Source organism: Ursus arctos, unplaced genomic scaffold (assembly GCF_023065955.2).
Source record: "Ursus arctos isolate Adak ecotype North America unplaced genomic scaffold, UrsArc2.0 scaffold_11, whole genome shotgun sequence".
In the NCBI taxonomy this organism is placed as follows: Eukaryota; Metazoa; Chordata; class Mammalia; order Carnivora; family Ursidae; genus Ursus; species Ursus arctos.
In genome coordinates, this window is record NW_026622775.1 from 60,443,927 (window position 1) to 60,462,485 (window position 18,559).

The 18,559-nt window shown below is 38.2% G+C and overlaps 1 protein-coding gene across 2 annotated transcripts in view; it reads right to left on the reverse strand.

The window, feature by feature from the left end:
• GLRA3 (glycine receptor alpha 3) overlaps nt 1-18,559 on the reverse strand; it is a 177,516-nt gene that overhangs the window by 16,225 nt on the left and 142,732 nt on the right. For both annotated transcript variants that reach the window (XM_026518883.3, XM_026518884.1), the window contains exon 8: nt 835-978. In XM_026518883.3, the coding sequence (XP_026374668.1) occupies nt 835-978 (144 nt within the window). The remainder of the gene's footprint in view (nt 1-834; nt 979-18,559) is intronic.

Sequence of the window (18,559 nt, forward strand, 5' to 3'; positions counted from 1 at the left end):
TTTCTCTATTGCATATGAATCTATTTGCTTTTAAATATCAGTTGGCACATTCACATTAAAAGAAGTAAACTCATAGATATGCTGGTCAATAGAAACTCTCCCTTCCAGAAGAGGAAAGAAGGTTGATCGAGCTTACATGCACATAAAGAAAGACAACGTTACAAGTCTTAATAGAGGGGAACAACTCCATTCTGTACATCCAAATTCAATTACAAGATTATTTCTGCAACTTCCTGTGGTCTCCTAATGATGTTCTCAATACAATTTCTTCTGGGTTTCATTTAACAAGTACAGCAAGGCAATAATAGCACCTTCTTATGTTTCACATAGGGATTCAGAATAGGTATCTTAAAAACACGAAAGTATGCCTGAATAAGAGACCACATAGTTCTACACAAACATCATGGCATTAACAAATAGGTAATATTTTATGGAAACAATGAAAGGAATTAGTTTGATAAAAGCAACAACTTGAATAGCTGTATCCGATGACACGTTAAGACCATCAGGAACACTCTCAACGTTGCAAGTAAGAAATGATATTTTTTGTTAATTCAAGCAAAAAATGGTGTTGTTCCAGAAAGTACATTAGAAAGAAGTTGATAAAGCTTTCATGTCAATAGATATGCTGTGTAAAGTAGAACTGGACGTCACCATTTTATCCCTGAAGCTATTTTTGACAATTTCAGTTTTGATTGGACAAAACCAAAGGATTATTCGTATCGTTTGGTTCCCAGACTCCACCTCCCCTCTGCACCACTGTATTACATGTAACAAATTTACTTTCCAGTAAAAATTGGTATCCCGCTGAACCCGATGCATTTAATCACCTACCTTATTCTTTCTCTTTCGTCGGAATCTCAGAAGTTCTTTGTGTTGTCTTGATACAAAATTTACAGCTGCGTATTCCAGAAGTGCTGAAAACACAAAAAGGAGGCATACTGCCATCCAAATGTCAATAGCTTTGACATAAGAAACCTAGCAAAGAGAGAAAGAGTGAGCAAATTGAGTTGTATTGTTTCCATCGAGAACAAAACTGAATGATTCTAAATTGTACCATTTATATCAGGTGGAAAAAGAAAGCAATAAGACCAAGACTTTTTTAACTTAATAAGCATTTTTTTAGAAATTAATTTTGCAAGTTTGTACATTAGTCATATGTTATAACCTGTGTATGTTTTGTTAAAAATTGTTGTCCAGTGAGGCACAAGACCAAACATATGATGAAGAAAATAAAGGTTGAAGTGTAATTTTACCGTCAGTGTAGTATAGGGTAATGCTTGAAAAAGTACGAAGTAACATTGAAATATAGATAATGCCACTTACCTTTTAGTTCCATATTTGCTTCTCTAAATTTTCTTATTTTGAAATAATTTTAACATTCACATTAACAAGCATTTTGTAAGAACAGTAAAAAAAATAAAAATAAAATAAAAAACAAACCAAAAAAAACCCCTCGCAAGTTCCCCAGTTGTTAACATTTGACCAAATATTATATTTGTCTCTGTCTCTACCATTTATGTTTCCCCCTTGGAACTATTTGAGTATAATTTGCAGACATGACGGCCTGTTACCCCGAAATACTTACGTGTATTTTCTAAAAGAAAAGGACAATCCCCTCCTACGTATCTCTAGTACTTCCAACAAAATCAGATTGACGTTAATAAAATATTACCATCTAATCCTAAAAGCCCATTCTCATTTCAGCAATTGTCTCAACAAAGGCCCGTTTAGCAGAAAATATTTTTTTCCATCCATTCCAGGATTTAATCCAGAATTGTGTGTTGCATTTGACATCGTATCTCTTTAGTCTTCAGTATGGAATATTTTCTCACCTTCTGTGACCTTGATGTCTTGGATGAGTGTAGACCAGATATTTTCTGAGTGTCTCCCACTTTTGGTTTATCTGATGTTTCCTCATTTGAGACTCAGGTTATGGGATTTTAATAGGAACAGTGATGCCGCATTCTTCACAGCGTACCATACCAGGTTGGTTAAGGTGCTGTCTACCAGGTTTCTCTGCTATAAAGTTACAAATTTCCCTTGTGTGGGGAGGTACTTGAAACTACATGATATCTTCTTAGCCTTTAAATTTTCATCCTTTAGACACTGATGACTTTTGTCTGAATCAATGACTACAATGATGATTTCCAAATGCGAGTTTTCTAATTCCATCCACATGCATTAGTTAGCATTCTACAGTAAGGGAAGTTTCTGTCTCCCACATTCATTTATTTATATTAGTAGAGATTAATAAATAGTGATTTTGCTCAACGGGTTATAGTGCATTCACATCACTATTTTGATGCTCACACTATACTGATTGGGTCAGGAGGAGCCCATAGAGGTTAGGCCATGCATCCTCTTGGCAAGTCTCCATCATGATTTCGGTACTTTCTTAGTTTCTGGCATGAGGCATTCCCAACTCATCTGTGATTTCATAGTCCAGTCCTTGATAAAGGACTTCCTTCCTTCCTTCCTTCCTTCCTTCCTTCCTTCCTTCCTTCCCTCCCTCCCTCCCTCCCTCCCCCCTTTCTCTCTTTCTCTTTCTTTCTCCCTTTCTCCCTTTCTTTCTTTCTTTCTTTCTTTCTTTCTTTCTTTCTTTCTTTCTTCTTTCTTTCTTTCTTTCTTTCTTTCTTTCTTTCTTTCTTTCTTTCTTTCTTTCTTTCTTCTTCCTAGAATCCTTTCTTCAGTGAAGAATGGTTTTTAGAAACTGAGGATCTGGGTATTGGGTGTGCTCATTGTTTCCTGGGTATCACTACTTCAAGGCCCTATTAGCAGACAGAGTTAGGAATTGTATACATACATACATACATACATACATACACACACACACACACAACTAATATATATTATATATATCACTGATCACTATATAATATTATTATTATATATAACATATCTGTTTATCATCTATCTGTGCATCTTTTTTTTAGAGGGAGAGAAAAAGAGAGAGCAAGAGTGGTGGGGTGGGGGGACAGAGGGAAAAGGAGAGAAAGAATCTTAAGCAGTCTCCACGCCCAGGGCAGAGCCATTGCAGGACTCGATGATATCCCCACCCTGAGATCATGACCTGAGCCGAAATCAAGAGTCAGATGCTTAACTGACTGAGCCACCCACGCGCCCCTCTCTGTTTATCTATCATCTATCATCTATCTATCTATCTATCTATCTATCTATCTATCTATCTATCTATCATTCATCTATCTATCTATCTATCTATCTATCTATCTATCATCTATCTATCATTTATCTATCTATATTTAAAACATGAATTTCCACTGGCATCTCTAATTTCAATTCAATATCACAGGGTTCACTCTAGCTTTCACCTTTTTCATTGATGTAACACTTTCTCGGACACTGACAAGCTTGTCTGTCATTATCGTTAACATATATTTGAAGAGCCTCCCTGTATGTAACTAAATATCTTAATTCCACTAGCCACCTCCAGCCTGAACCCCATTAACCCCAGATGGCTTACTGGCTCTGGCCTCACACCCGAAGGCCCCACTGGCCACCTTGGCCCTGACCTTCTCCTTGACCCATGGACCCAAGTCCTGCTGACCCCAGCCAGCCTCCTTCACCCTGACTACCTCCTTCGCTCCACAGCGCCTTGCTGTTTTCTGCCTCCTCAAAGGTAAGGAAGAGAAGGTAAAGAAAGGAAAAAAGAACAAAGAGAACAGAGATTATTATTATTATTATTACTATTTTTAAGAGAAAAAAAAAACACAAAGAAGTGAAACAAAGAGAAGCATAAAAGGAAGAAATATGTCCCTGTTTCTTAGAAACAGATTCAAACAGCCTGTAGACCTTTGGAGGGAACAATTCGGTAAACTTTAAGAAACTGCTTTAATTTTTCTCTCAGCTTAACAGGGTAGTGATTTGAGGATGTAATTGGACAAATATTGCCATATATGTCAATTGCTTAAGGATGAAAATTTTCTGTAAGTTTTAGTATCCTTTCTTTAAAAAAAAAAAAAGATTTTATTTGACAGAGAGAGAGAGAGAGAGCGCAAGCAGGGGGAGTGGCAGGTTCCCCAGAAGAGCAGGCAGCCTGATGCAAGTCTCGATCCCAGGACCCTGGGATCATGCCCTGAGCCGAAGGCAGACGCTTAACGACTGAGCCACCCAGGCGCCCCTACCTACCCTTTCTTATTGTCTATGTGTCTGTATTGCGCACAGTGTTATATCATGAAAACAATATTGGTGAAATCATCACTTTTTGTGCTATAAGCATGAGCCAATTCATTTTGTTGTGTAACCTTAGTCATGTCAGTTACATGTGGGAAAAAAATTCTCTCATTTGCCAGGATTTGGATAAAGAATCAAAGATATTTAGGTGAAGTAATTTTTTTTTCATTTTTTTCCTGGAAAATGGACAATTACCTAAAAATTTTGCTTCCCTACTGATAGAAACAAATGTCCCTTCCCCCGAGAAGCTGTGGATGGAGGAGAGCAGAACTCGAGGTTAGACATAAGCAATGATACACTAACTAGTTCTTTGGACTCAATGTATAGTTATCGCAAGGATCAATACCTTACACTTTGGAAATTTGACTATTTCTGTGCTGTTTGTATATTCTGTATTTTCTCTCATTCTTCATTCTTAATACTTAGTGGTGTTTTTGTCAATATCAACCTGCGGAAATCTTAATCAATTTTAGGCTGTGGTTTAAAAGGGGGAAAGTGGCTCACTCCTCAGGGGAGATCTATGTTGGGGGGAGCAATAAATAAAGTAAGGACAATCCTCTCTCCCCCCTTCTCTTTTGGCCTTTTCAGTCTCAGGCTCGCCTTTGCCCAAGGCTGGTTCAGAATCCCATGGCACTTGCGGGCTTACCTGAACATAATGCCTTGTAATTGCTCATGCTTGTTCTCTTTCTGTTTAGACTGTGAACTCTCTGAGGGCAGATGTTATCTCTGAGCTGTTCACCACCATTATAGTGTTTGGCATGTGTGTACATATTTGCTAAATAAACGGACAGATACATGAAGGTGTACAATGTTAAAATACAGGGGAAGAATGAATCACAGATGATGATTCATCTGGAGATTCACTTTTTGAAGTCACGCTCTGTTCATACCTTGGGTTGGATTAATTTTTTAAAAAGAGGCCATTTCTTGACACTTCCAATGGTGTCAACTTACATGTGAAATATGCCAACAAAGGAGCCCTCTGCATCTCCTCCACTTATTTTAAGTGTGACTTCTGTTGATCAGAATGACCTCTACTGAGCAAAGACAGGTATGCCCTCATTTTATTCCAGTGCTGTGCTAAGTGTCCAGTTGTTTATAAAATATAGATTTAAACCTCATAAGCTCTGCACTTATGCCAGAAATCTCTGGCTGCCCTCAAATACATCCTGTCCTGAAAGATATAATACAGATTTCAAAAGCGCTGTCTCAAGCTACATCATTCCTGGAAGAATATGACTCATAAAGTATGTGCTCATTATTTAACAACCTGAATCTATAATGACATGAACCAGAGATAAATCAGACATTTAATTTCCATATTAATCCAATGAATATCTTCAATGACAACAGAGATATACAAACATCACTTATGCCTGCTGATTGTGAACAACTCCTGAGTGTTGAGCCTAAAGGGCCTACTTTCCTCATCCTCTTTGACCGCCTTCACCAATTTCAACTCTTTTTCTCCTCCTCTACCCTCACTGCCCATCAAAATGCAGCAAACTTGGGACCTGGGAGGTTTGGAACTCTAGGGCAAATAATTAAAATATGGACAGCAGTTCTTACTCCAACCCACGCCCAACATACTCATGACATACAACACACCCATGTGATTCTGAATTATCGCCTTCTTTCCATCGCCTACTGGTTGCCATCCTTAGGGGCAGTCTCGCTCCAATCCGGTTCATCCTTTGGATCACTTTGTCAACAGTCGCCTCGTCCAAGGTGCTGTTTGAACCCTGATTCAACAATTGTTTTAAGCAACAATGTCTCCTCAGTCTTACCCCTTGAATACAAAAGTATGAGACAATAAAACCTGAATGTTTATTAATTAGATGCATCAGTCAGGAGGACCTTTGTCCTGGAGACCTGTTCAAAGCCACCATATTGAAGACTGCTTCCTTCTTGGAGTTTGCTCTTCCCATGGCTCCTGTGACCCATGCTCTTCAGGTTTGCCTCCCTCAGCTCTACCACACTCTGCTTTGTGGGCCCTGCTTCCTTCTCCTGAGTTCCTCAGGGATAGAGTCCAGGCACTCTGAAACCTCTCATGAGTCAACCTCACCTATTACCATGGATTCAATTCCTCCACTGTGCTTCTGGCTTCTTACTTGACTACACCTTTTGGATGACTCACGCACCTCAAATTTACTCTAACTAGAAACGAGAGTTATGAGTCTCTACCAGACTCCACCAAACAAACAGCAAACAAACACAGCTGCCTCCGTCTCCTCAGTGAAAGGTTACACTGTGTTTGCAGTTGTTCCCCCCACACACACTAGGAGTCCTCTCGTTCTCTCATATCAAAGACCCAGCCTTGTTAATTTTACTTTCTTGCTATTTCTCAAATTTATCATTTTCCATTTTCCATCCTTCCTACTACCATCCCAGTGATCTCAACCACAATGACCTATTCTTCAGTCCCTCAAATCTATCCTTGACACAACAATAAATGATTATTTTAAAATGCAAATCCTTTCACTTAAAACTTTTCATTTGCTTTCAATTAATTGAAAGTCTCAAGTCTGTTTTATGGTGTATAAAGCCCTTCATGACTGGCCTCCCACTTACTTCTCTTACTACAGGCACTCAATTATTATTATTTTTTCTCATTCATTGAACACCATTGATGTACCCAAGTTTGGTTCTTAGTGTTGTAGTTATGGAGATGAGTAAGATAAATAAGATCCATCTTTAATGAAACTTACATTCAATTTGGGGAAAACATACAATAAAAACACAAAGATAATTTAGAAGAGGTACAACAGAGAAACCACAATGGGGTAATGGGAAGAGTAGGAGATGGTGAAGGGGTTGCTATGTTAGATGAGGAGGGTCAGTGAAGGCCTCTGAGCATATGATAATTACGACCTTATGCCACTTTCTTACTTGCTAATTATACTAACTAGTCTTTCCTTCTTTTATTTTTTTGGAATCTGAAAGCAATTGACAGAAGCATTTATTTCCTGTTATTTCTGTCTGGAAAACTCCTTTTTTTGGGTAACTACCATTTGTCCTTCAGGTCTCAGCTTACACAACACATTATTAGAGAACCCTTTCCAAATGCCAGGACAGCCTTTCTCACCTTCCTACCTCCCCTTTCCTCATAGAAACCCTTTCCCAGGCCACTCACTACAACTATAATTATATTTATTTGTAAGCAGGATGACTGCTGGATAGCACCACTTGAATGTCCCACCTTCAGTTAATTATTCTATTCCACAATGCCTAAATGCTTTCTATTTTTCAAAAACTTTGGTTATGGGGATACAAAAATATGTTCTTGAAGATTTCAAAGTGAAATATCTATATTGATATTTTAACAAGCTGTGTTTAAGCAAATACCAAATAATTCATCTTATTATTGACCTTGTTCTGCTGTCCTGACATTATCCATTAATGTATCTTTCTCCTTTAAGGCTAATATATCCCATAAGCTAAGACAAAGGCCAAGTCTTATTCATCTTGGTATTTCTAGGACCTACACTGCTCATCATACTATGTGCTCTCAGGTCATGTTGAATTGATTGAGTCACACGGAATGACTTCAGATCACTGGCCATTTATTATTAGAGAAATAATTATAATAATTAACATGTCAGGAAATGCTCTTGATAGTGTCCATGGAACTACTGAGTCTGCTTAGTAGTTGTCTGAAAATAACATTTTTAATCCTCACAATCACTGAGGAAACTATCTCCATTTTAAAGATGAGATTTAGGCACAATAAAATAATTTGCTTAAGTAAAATAACTTATCATATAGTGACTGTTATGGTCTGAATATGTCTTTCCAAACTTCATACTTTGAAATCTAACCCCCAAGGGGATGGTATTAGAAGACGGGGCTTTTGGAAGGTGATCAAGTTGTGAGGGTCGAGTCCTCATGAATGAGGTTAGTGCCCTCGGGAAAGGGTCCTAGAGAATTCTTTTGCCCCTCTACCATGAGGGGACACTGCTAGAGGCTCACCGTCTGTGAACCAGGAGGAAGGCTCTCACCAGACACTGGATCTGCCAGTGTCTTGATCTTGGACTTCTCAGGTTCCAGAAGCGTGAGAATAAATATCTGTGGTCTTTAAGTCACCTGCTCTATGATCTTCTGTTACAGGAGCCTGAATCGATTAAGACAGCTACCAAGTTGCAAAGCTAGATTTGAATTACAACTCGTCTGGCTCCAAAGCCCATAAACTTAACTATTCCTTTTTATCAAATAGAAATTAGGCTGCTTCTTTTCGGGCTGCAGCTACATATCAACAACTGTGAACACACTAAGTAGGAATACTTTCTGCATTTTAATATTCCAGCCTCTTTAACTTTAATCTGATAGTTAAGACTAAAATCAGTATGCAGAATACATATCGCAAGGTCCTCTTTATTGGCTGCTTCTGATGCTAAAATCTGGAAAACAACTTCCTAGCAGATAATGTAGAAAAGAAGACATGAGCATTGTATTTACCACTTAAAAACAATCTAGTTGCTCTGAGGAAGCAAAACTAGATCAGGAAAACATTTTATCCTCTGAAATACAATGGAAGTCCCCTCGACAACATTCTTACACTAATTATAATGAAGTCTTTTTGTGAACTGGGAAACCACTGCCTACTTGCCATGTGATAATCTAAGAAGACATCAGCTTGATGAATTATCATTTGAGTATGCAGAGCTCGGTTACTGCAAGGCCTTGTCTTTTTCATTCTAAAAATGTTTCATAATGTAGGGAAAGGAATATAAGCATCATTATGTTCTATAGTCTTCTTATGCCATTTTTCCAGAAAAATTATGCATTCATTCTACTTTTAATGTTATCATTAGAAATAGTCTGCTTTTTGTGTCCCGATTTATATATATATATAAATATATATATTGCAGAATATATATATATATATATATTCCAAACGCAGATATGTATATATATGCCAAATATATGTGTGTATATATATATATTCCCTATATATAATATATATAGTATATATTCCCTATATATAATATATATGGTATATATTCCCTATATATAATATACATATTTGGATTTTATCATTATCAGTCATTCTGTTATAAAGACTGGAATCATATCACCTTGACTGGGGAGCAATCATGTTCTGGAAGTTCGTCTAAGCATGAATTTCTCTACACCTACCTTTCCCATGATGCAAGGAAGTGGGCACAAGGAGGATTTGAGCTAGGATAGGATACACTAACCAATAGTCCTGAAATCTCACTGGCTTGAAAGAAAAAAACAATTAAGGACACTGAATGTTCACTTTGAGTTAAATGGTGACTCTTGCCACTGTCATTCTCACTGACGTCAGCCGACAGGGCGATCACTACCTGGAATGTTGGCAGCAGCAACAGTTGAGGAAAACCAGGCCCTGACGGGTCTCATGTTGACTAACAAACACCCCAGGCTAGCAGTGCCACTGCTCCAAACTCATGAGCCAGCACGACTCACAGTCCGCCCCTACCACAGAACCAAGAGGTGCACCCTACCCAGTGCCTGGGAGGAAGAGAAAGCCAGCATGAGTGGCAGAGGGAGTAGGGTGGGAAAGTTTCCACTATTTTTATTTTTGAAACAGAAACTCAGATTCCTGGAGGCCCAGGATTGGCTATAGTGTTGATTATGATTTGATCACTGTTTATGATATCTTCCTACAGAACTACAGAAGCTCTGTTAAAGAGCAAAACTCGCTGCTTTATCAAAAAAAAAAAGTTGTTAATTAATTGAAATGTGGCATAGAAGCTCAAACCTCCCTTGATCTTCAGCCAAAAATTTCTTCAATCCCTAGTGTCAGGTCAGATTTCAGTACAATCAATTGTAAAAGGGTATAAAAAAAAAATAGAGTCCAGGTAGCATTCTGAAGCATGAACTTAATCTAAGAGAGTGAATGGATTGACTAGCTGGTGGAGAGTAAAGACAGGCAGGCTGCCAGCCAAACACAGGCATGGGAATGAATTTGCTTGTGTTGCATTGTATGGAACGCGCCTCACCAGTTAACCGTAACGCTCGTCCCCATCCCTTAATAACGGCACCAGAGCACTCTGGGGTGTAACCTACTTGTGCCTGTGCCCTCTGAAGCCATTTGATTTTGCGCTCTCTAATTCAGAAGAATAGATGAGTTGCAATTATCTCAGACAATCCTTCATAAATACATTTACTTTATGCTAGCTTTTGGTAAGATTATTGAGTAGCAACAATTCTAGAATACATTCCTTTACAAGTCCACCGGGCGAGATGTATTACAAGCATGGCACCAAACTGTATAGTCAAGAAGCCTGGCGAGATACATGCCTCTACCTTATTCTGCATAAAGGCGGTTAGTAGGACTGCCTCCTGAGACTGATAATGCCCCGGACTACAGTTCATAGATGACAGTGCATTAGTGGGTAAATATTTATTAGATTATAACCCAGACTTCTTATTCATAGTAAATTATACTTATTAAATTATAAATTACAACCCAGACTACTGTTAGTCAGTAGCTTATAGAAATAGAATTGTAAGATGCATTTACAAGGAGCACAGCTTAAATTTAAGAATAAGAAATGGATTCATCCAGAACCAGGAGTTGGAATCACAAAATCTCATATAAACCTACATGTTGGCGCTCCAGGAAAGGAAGGTAGATTTTCCAGGAACCACTTGAAAGTGAATATTTTGTCAATTCTTTTCTCAATCTGCATTTGCTCTTTATTTGAGAAAGAGGCATAGCAAAACTTTACTGAGTATTGCTTTCAAGTAGCTAAAATAGCTCTTCAACCAGGATGATTTTTCTCTTTCATGACAGCCAATCCTGACGGATGCTCCCAGTTCCTTAGAACTGTCAAGGAAACCACGAGGAGCGCTTCTGGCTGTGGAATGGACAAGTGACTCAAGCATTCAACTAGATGCCTTTCTTCTGAGTTATGCTGGAAGATTTCTTGTTTCTTTTACGGCTTTTCTTTCCCCCTGCGGATTTTATTTCAGATCACAATGACTATTCCTGAATCTTGATTTTGTAAAATCCAGATTGTAGTGTATTTAATCCTACATTTCCCCTTAGTGTAAAACCTGTATGAGTACTTTGTGTTTTATGATTTTTCTAGGAAAAATATTAGCCGCAAAATCATTCTGATCTCCCTTCCAGACCTAAATCGAGAGAGACAAGGGAAAGAGTACACAATGTTTTAGAAACAGGTGTTAAAGAAGAACAAAGGGTTGAAAAAATGGAAGAAACTGCCTGCAGGACTGCCTTCTTGGACCACCAGGCCGTGAATCACCCAGCTTGGTTTTGTGAGCTTGGACATTTATTGTCCCGGAGGACTGCTCACAACAGCGAGTCCTTCTGATGTACCTCTTATCCTGATCATGACCCTCATGACCCTTAGTGAATGAATGATGCTTCGAGCACAATATGTATCTTCCACATAAAAGCTTTTATTTTAAGAGATGAAATTGTAAGAGAGCAGAGCTGCAGCTTTCCTAAGTACTGGACTTGGCTCACCCTCCAGTCGCCGGATAAGAAAAGTGCAACCAAAAAGGCTAAGGGACTTTGAAAGGTCATCTCGTTCTCTCTGACTTCTGCTTCAGTTCTGGGAGCTTGGCCATTGTCCCTTCTACAGGACGAGGCTCTGATGCTTACCATTTATATGCAGCTATGAAATCTAGATATCGCTGCAAATGCTTCGTTGGTGCCAGCTATTAGTTACTGGGATTTCTTAATGTATTATCTCTTTTAACTGCTCTGTTAAGGTTGAATTCTACCTGTGACCCTTTTCCTCGGCATTTTTGTGCTGGAGGCTTTGTATTTCTATAACATCATCTTTATTTCGACCATATACCTTACCTATTCCCTTTATGTCTGAGGTCAAGACCTTCATTTACAACTTCAAACAGGAAGGACAGAGAAAGCTTGTTAGTTGCTTAACAACACTGATGTTGGGACCCAGCTCTTTGTTCCACGGGGAAGGGGGAGTTTTATATCCATTGTTATCTGTCAGGAGGGTCCTGGTGTGATTCCAGGATCTATGTGAATGCACTAAAGGGAGTTTCAGACATTATTGAGGTGAAATTGTCTCAAAGTGGCGCATACTTGTTTTGTTTTTAAATTTAGTTTGATGCCAAAGCCATAGTATTATATCACATTTTTTAAATTTAAACTGTGATTTAATTATATGCTTTTTCCTAATTGTGCCATCAGATTTAAGAATTTATGCAGTGACTCTGCCTCGATGTCACCTACAAAGGACATGCTTGATTAACTGTTAATTTTCAGCTTCGTGAGATCTAGTAAGCCTAGTAAATGAGGTTCCCACATTAAAGGCAGAACCAGAGATATCTACTGATTTTTACCCTTCTTATTATAGAACACACCTTATGTTTAGGAATTATCTGTTTATAGATAATAGATAAAACACTAATAAAGTTGGATGACATTCACATGCACTATAGTCTGCGATTTTTAACAAAAAGGGAATGAATAAGTGATTCTTTCATTTTCTATACTTTTTTCTTTTTCTCTCTTTTCCCTAAGTGAATCTAATATGAAACCAAATTATTAGCCTGTTCACTACATTTTTAAAAAAATTAAATATATTGCTACATCAAATATGGTGTTGTAAGTTAAATAGGATTATTAAAATTCTGTCACATTAAGAAATTAAAAATGAACTTACTTGCACCGTATTTGCACTGAACTTAACTGAAGTAATTTTAGTTAACTATATTTTGAATAAATATTAGAAGGTTGCCTTTAAATGGTGAGGACCAAAACATTACTGACAATAATAGTTACTGGTATTTAATAGGATTACTATGCAGCTCCCTCTCCCTCATTTATATTACTGCCGTCCGTTAAAGCTTACTCTCCTTTAAAACTGCAGGGGTGTTTGTTTGTTTGTTTGTTTTTTGAGAATGAGAACTAATTAGATAACACAATAGTGAGTGTGGATCCCCCAGTCTTCTTCACACCCCTGTCTTTCCAATGTAATCTCACATATAGATCTTTGTGTGCCCACACAACCATGGTACCCAAATAAAATATAGTTCAATTGATATCTTCTAACATTTGTAATCACTCCTATAACTAGTGTCTTTAGAAAGAGTAAAAACTTAACATAAAAGCTATCTTTGTTATGTCTTCTAAAACCAACATTTTCCTTATACTGTAAGGTAGATACATACAACATTTAATTTTTTTTCATTAATCTGGTGATTCTCAGAGGGAAAAATGTTCTATACAAGAGTAACTCAATTGAACTTTTATATTCTCTTAGAAAGACATGAAAAAAATGACAGACTTTCTTGTTTTTCAAGTTTGGACTAAGTACTAAGTAAATGTTTAAAAGCTCTTGTCCTTAAATATCTGCATGATATTTACTCAGTAGACACATATCACGTACTGATTTAGGTTCGGAGGATAGAAATATGTAAAATATCTTTTGTTCTCTCAAAAATCTACTGATGGGTTTCACAGACAAACTGAATGGGGAAAAAAGTTAAAAGAAATTATTCAAGATATACAGCTTTTGGTGCAGAATTTGAGACTTTCACAGGCTACAAGCTTCTGAGCTTCTGTGAAATACTTAATTGATTATCCACATTTGAAATTTCAACTGTTTCTTATTTTCTAACATTTAGTAGCTCTGCTCCAAATGAGATGGCTATAGTGGTGGGGGCAGAGTGGGAGAAATTCACATAGAACTTTCCAGGAATCCCTCCCTCTTTCCTCTCTTCACCCCTTTTTCTCCCTCTGTTTTGTTTTCTTTTCTTTCTTCTTTCTTCCTTCCTTTCTTTCTTCCTTCCTTCCTTCCTTCCTTCCTTCCTCCCTCCCTCCCTCCCTCCCTCCCTCCCTCTCTCTCTCTCTTTCTTTCTTTCTTTCTTTCTTTCTTTCTTTCTTTCTTTCTTTCTTTCTTTCTTTCTAAAGATTTTATCTATTCATTTGAGAGAGAGAGACAGAGCACAAGCAGGGGAGAGACAGAGGGAAAGGGAGAAGCAGACTTCCCGCTCAGCTGGGAGCCAGATGTGGGGCTCAATCCCGGGACCTGGAGATCATGACCTGAGCTGAAGGCAGATGCTTAACCATCTAAGCCACCCAGGAACCCCTCTCCTTCTGTTTTCTTGAGTATTTACTAATATGGCAGAGTCAGTCTAGGAACAGAGACAGAAAGTTTTAACAAATCATTGTCTCTGAGATAGATAAAATTATTTGTTGACAGCCGTTTATTTTCACTTTCCACTCCAATGCTACCCTGTGGGTGGAGTACATTCCCCCACCCCCTTGACTTTGGGTTTGGCTGTGAGACTTGGAAAGACTTACAAAATAACCGAAGCGACTGTGTGCCAACTCTGAGCAAAAGCCCTGCATGCTTCTGCTTGCCTTCCTGTTTTCCTGCACTCCTCCATGAAAAGAGCATGCCATCGTACCTACAGTCCCACAGTGGGAGACACAGAGAGCAGAGTGAGCCTACTTCACAGCCTAGACCTAAGCCCACCCAAGTCAGCCAATCTCAGACAAACCCGGAAGAGTCTCAGGCAACTCACACGCCAGTGAGCAAAAATAAATGTGGTAAACCATTGAGACCTGGGATTATTTGTTATATGGAATAATTGTAACCGAACTATACTGAAACAATCCTGGACCACAAGACTCTATTGTGTTAAGAGCTAGAGTTTGGGGGCACCTGGGTGGCTCAGTTGGTTAAGTGCCTGACTCTTAGTTTCGGCTCAGGTCATGATCTCAGGGTCTTGAGATTGAGTCCCATATTGGGCTCCATGCTTAGCATGGAGTCTGCTTCTTCCTCTCCTTCTGTTCTCCCCCTCTTCCCCCCCGTCCCCCGGTTCAGGCACACGCCTGCTCTCTCTCTCAAATGAATAAATAAATAAATAAATAAATAAATAAATAAATAAATAAATTTTACCAAGGGGGGGAAAAGAGCTAGGGTTTGAATGAACTTGGAGTCTAGGGATTCTCTGGTCTTTGCCAAGTTTATGTCTGTGTGTGTTTGTGTGTGTGTGTGGGTGGGTGGTGTGCACACACATCTGTCTGTTTAACATGTTATGTTCAAAGATCTCTGGTATGACAATAGGCTGAACTAGCATGTGCATGGTGATATTTGTGTACTTCTGCAGATAATGTGAAACAGAAAACATGTAGAAAGATGAACCTTAGCTGGTCCCTATGAAAGAAAATGTAAAAGAGGTAGGAGTAGGTCTCCAATAAGAAATAATTGTTCTTTGGAAGCAGAAAAGAAAGGGTAAAGTGTATATAAGATTTCTGTAAAACAGATTTCCCAGAGTTCCCTGGTGTGGAGTCTTGCTAGAACCCATAGCTTCCAAATTAAAATTTTATTTTATCCCTTCTACTGATTTTCTATATTCTGACCCATTTCTATACTTAATAAAAAATATAATTCTCTCAATGCCAAGATTTTAACTAGGTATTAGTATAAATCAAACGTATACTCAAAGATATTTAAATGATTATTACTATCCTCTCTTTCACCCCTGATTAAACCTAAGTCTCCAGGGAGGATTGCTTTTCTGCAGCAAAAAATTAAAAAAAAAAAAAATGAATCACAGAATGCTGAGATCTCAAAGAGTTTGAGAATAAAGTTTTAGGGTGAGTGGGTCTTGCTTTTAATTCAACTTTATCCTATTCTGTGTGTGGGGGTGGGGTGGGGAGATGGCTGTGGGAAAAGGAAGGAGAGAGAAGATCTTGAATATTCAGATCCATTTCCAACTGGAGGAGGAGAGCCAACCACAAATACATCTTCTTTTCCCTTCTTTCTGGGCTCTTTTTTTCATTCTTAGAAAAATCATCTCTATTCTGCTTCCTTATCCATCTATAGTTTTACTCCCTAAAGTCTGAGGCCTGAGTGTCACCCCTGAGTGTCCCCTTTTTGACAATTCCATGTGGCTGTCTTATAAACATCTCAAAGTTAACATGTTCAACCACAGATCAGTAACCTCCCCCAATCTTCCTCATTAATTAACTATTACCTCTACTTGCCCAGTTACCTGAATGTCGACATCGACTCCTGCCTTTCCCTTACTCCTCAAGGTCCAGTTCATGGCAAATCCTGTCTATTTCACTTCCAAATGCATTTTCTTTAAAACGCCCATCTCTTTCTAAATCCATCTCCTACTCTCTCCACCTCTACTGCTACCAGTCTAGCCAGACCATCATCTGCTCTAGACTACAAGAGTTTGCTTGGCAGTTTTTATGCTTCCACATCCACCCCTTCTATCTGATCTTCAAATAAAAGTTTGAATGATTACTCCTCTCATTAAAATCCATCCAAAATCCACTCAGAATAAACCTGACCTTTATCAAGGTTTATAAAACCCTCCATTGACATGGCTCCATGATCATTACCAGTTTTTCTCACTCATGCTGCTCCAAGCACACAGTGTCAAGGGGTGTCTCTAACATTATACAACTTTGAAAAATTACTGGCAATAGAATATATTGTCACCCCTTTCTGGTCATCTAATGCAGGCACCACAGACACGCCAAATAGCTCTATGGTCCAAGAGATGAATCACAGGAATCTTCATGGTTTGGGCCATTACATGCTTGATTTATTATGATACTGTAGAGGGCAATGCAACAGGAAATATCAGAGAGGGATCTGAGCTCTGTAGTTCTCAAGGTGCTGGCTAAGGTATATCCTTTGAGATTTTCTACCCTGAGTTTTACTTGACTGATTTCCAAACTCCTTTGTATCCTGCAGAAGATGTATTGGCACACAGCCTGGACAAAATACTAAGCAATTATAATAAATTAATGATTTATTGTTTCTTCCTCTTCTGTCTGATAATTCTCTATCAGTTTCCTGGATTTAATTTTGTTTTCCTACTTCCTAGATTTTGTCAGTAAGAGAATGGTGGATATATCAGTGGCAAAACTTTTAGGCATCCAAGGGCTCTTTTGTGAGGTTGAGAATATAGCAGGTCTTAAAGTGTATGATTTAGTCATCTGTACCTAAAGGCAAGTGTGGGCCCTCACCTCTTGCCTTTCTAGCCACCCCCTCCCCGAATCACAGAATCAGAATTGCATTTTTCAAGAGATTTTCTACTTTTCGGAATGATCCTTTCCAATAGATTAATTCTTCTTGTTTATTCTGGTCTTCACTGTCCATCTTCCTGAATTCTAATGTACATAGCTGAATATGCTCAACCTCCCATTCCCTAACTATCACAAAACCTAAAATGAGGGCGCCTGGGTGGCTCGGATGGTTAGGCATTTGCCTTTGGCTCAGGTCACGGTCTCCAGGTCCTGAGATTGAGCCATGTCAGCTCAGTAGAGAGTCTGCTTCTCCTTTTCCCTCTGCCCCTCCCCCTGCTTATGCTCCCCCTGTCTCTCTCTCTCTCTCAAATGAATAAATAAGAAATCTTTAAAGAAAAAAAAACCAAACCCTAAAATGATATGGTCACTTTCTCTTAAAATATCATTTTATTTATCAATTATTTTGTGGGTCAGAAATAATCTGTTATCACATTTCCAGTGGTCATTGTCTCTATGATCTGAGAGATGTAGAGGTTTTGTGTGCATTTATGTATATGATTGAGCTCAGGGTTGAAAATTTATTCCTTCCCTGAGATCACAGTGAAATTAATGATTCTTAAAAAATCTTTCCTATGTCTTAAGAAAATGAAGCCATCCCAAGATTTTCTTTCCTTTAAAAAAAAACAAAAACAAAAACAAAAAAACTTGTGTCTTCATCCTGGTTTTTTTTTTTAATTTGTTGCTTTCTTTCTGCTTCCTCCACTCTGACCTCCATGCTCTTCCGATTCTGCCTTAATGTTTGTATTCAAATGTCTTTATACTGTGTCTCATAGGAGCTGTAGCTTTCTGAAACGGAGCATTTTGTTCTCTTCTCTGGTTGACAACTTACAGAATGAATGAGCTTTCATTTTGTTTAACATTTGAGGAAAATCAATGAGAAAACTGGCAATTTCCTTTACAAATGGACTATGGGACTTCAACTATTACTCAGAGTCCTTTATACATGTATAAATAAGCATTGAGACTTATTAGTTTAATCTTATAAGCAGCCTTGTAATTTTCACTTGAACAATATTTTATAAAGCACGAGTTGATATGGATCACTTTGAAAGTTCAATGAAGTATTAATAAACATAGACCTTATTTTGCAAGACAACCGTTAAATTTTACCTAGGCAGTGTGAGCATTGTTAAATACCAAGTTCTTCCTGTTTGAAGTAACATTTTTAGTGATAAAATGTCCTGCCATCGACTTTTATTTATTTAGGTATTTTAATCTAATAAATTGAATCCTGCAATGCAATTCGTGGTAAGATTTAAAGAAACCACAGCAATAGATTTATAATTTGCTTGGCATTGCAGGTAGATAGCATCAAATGCACAA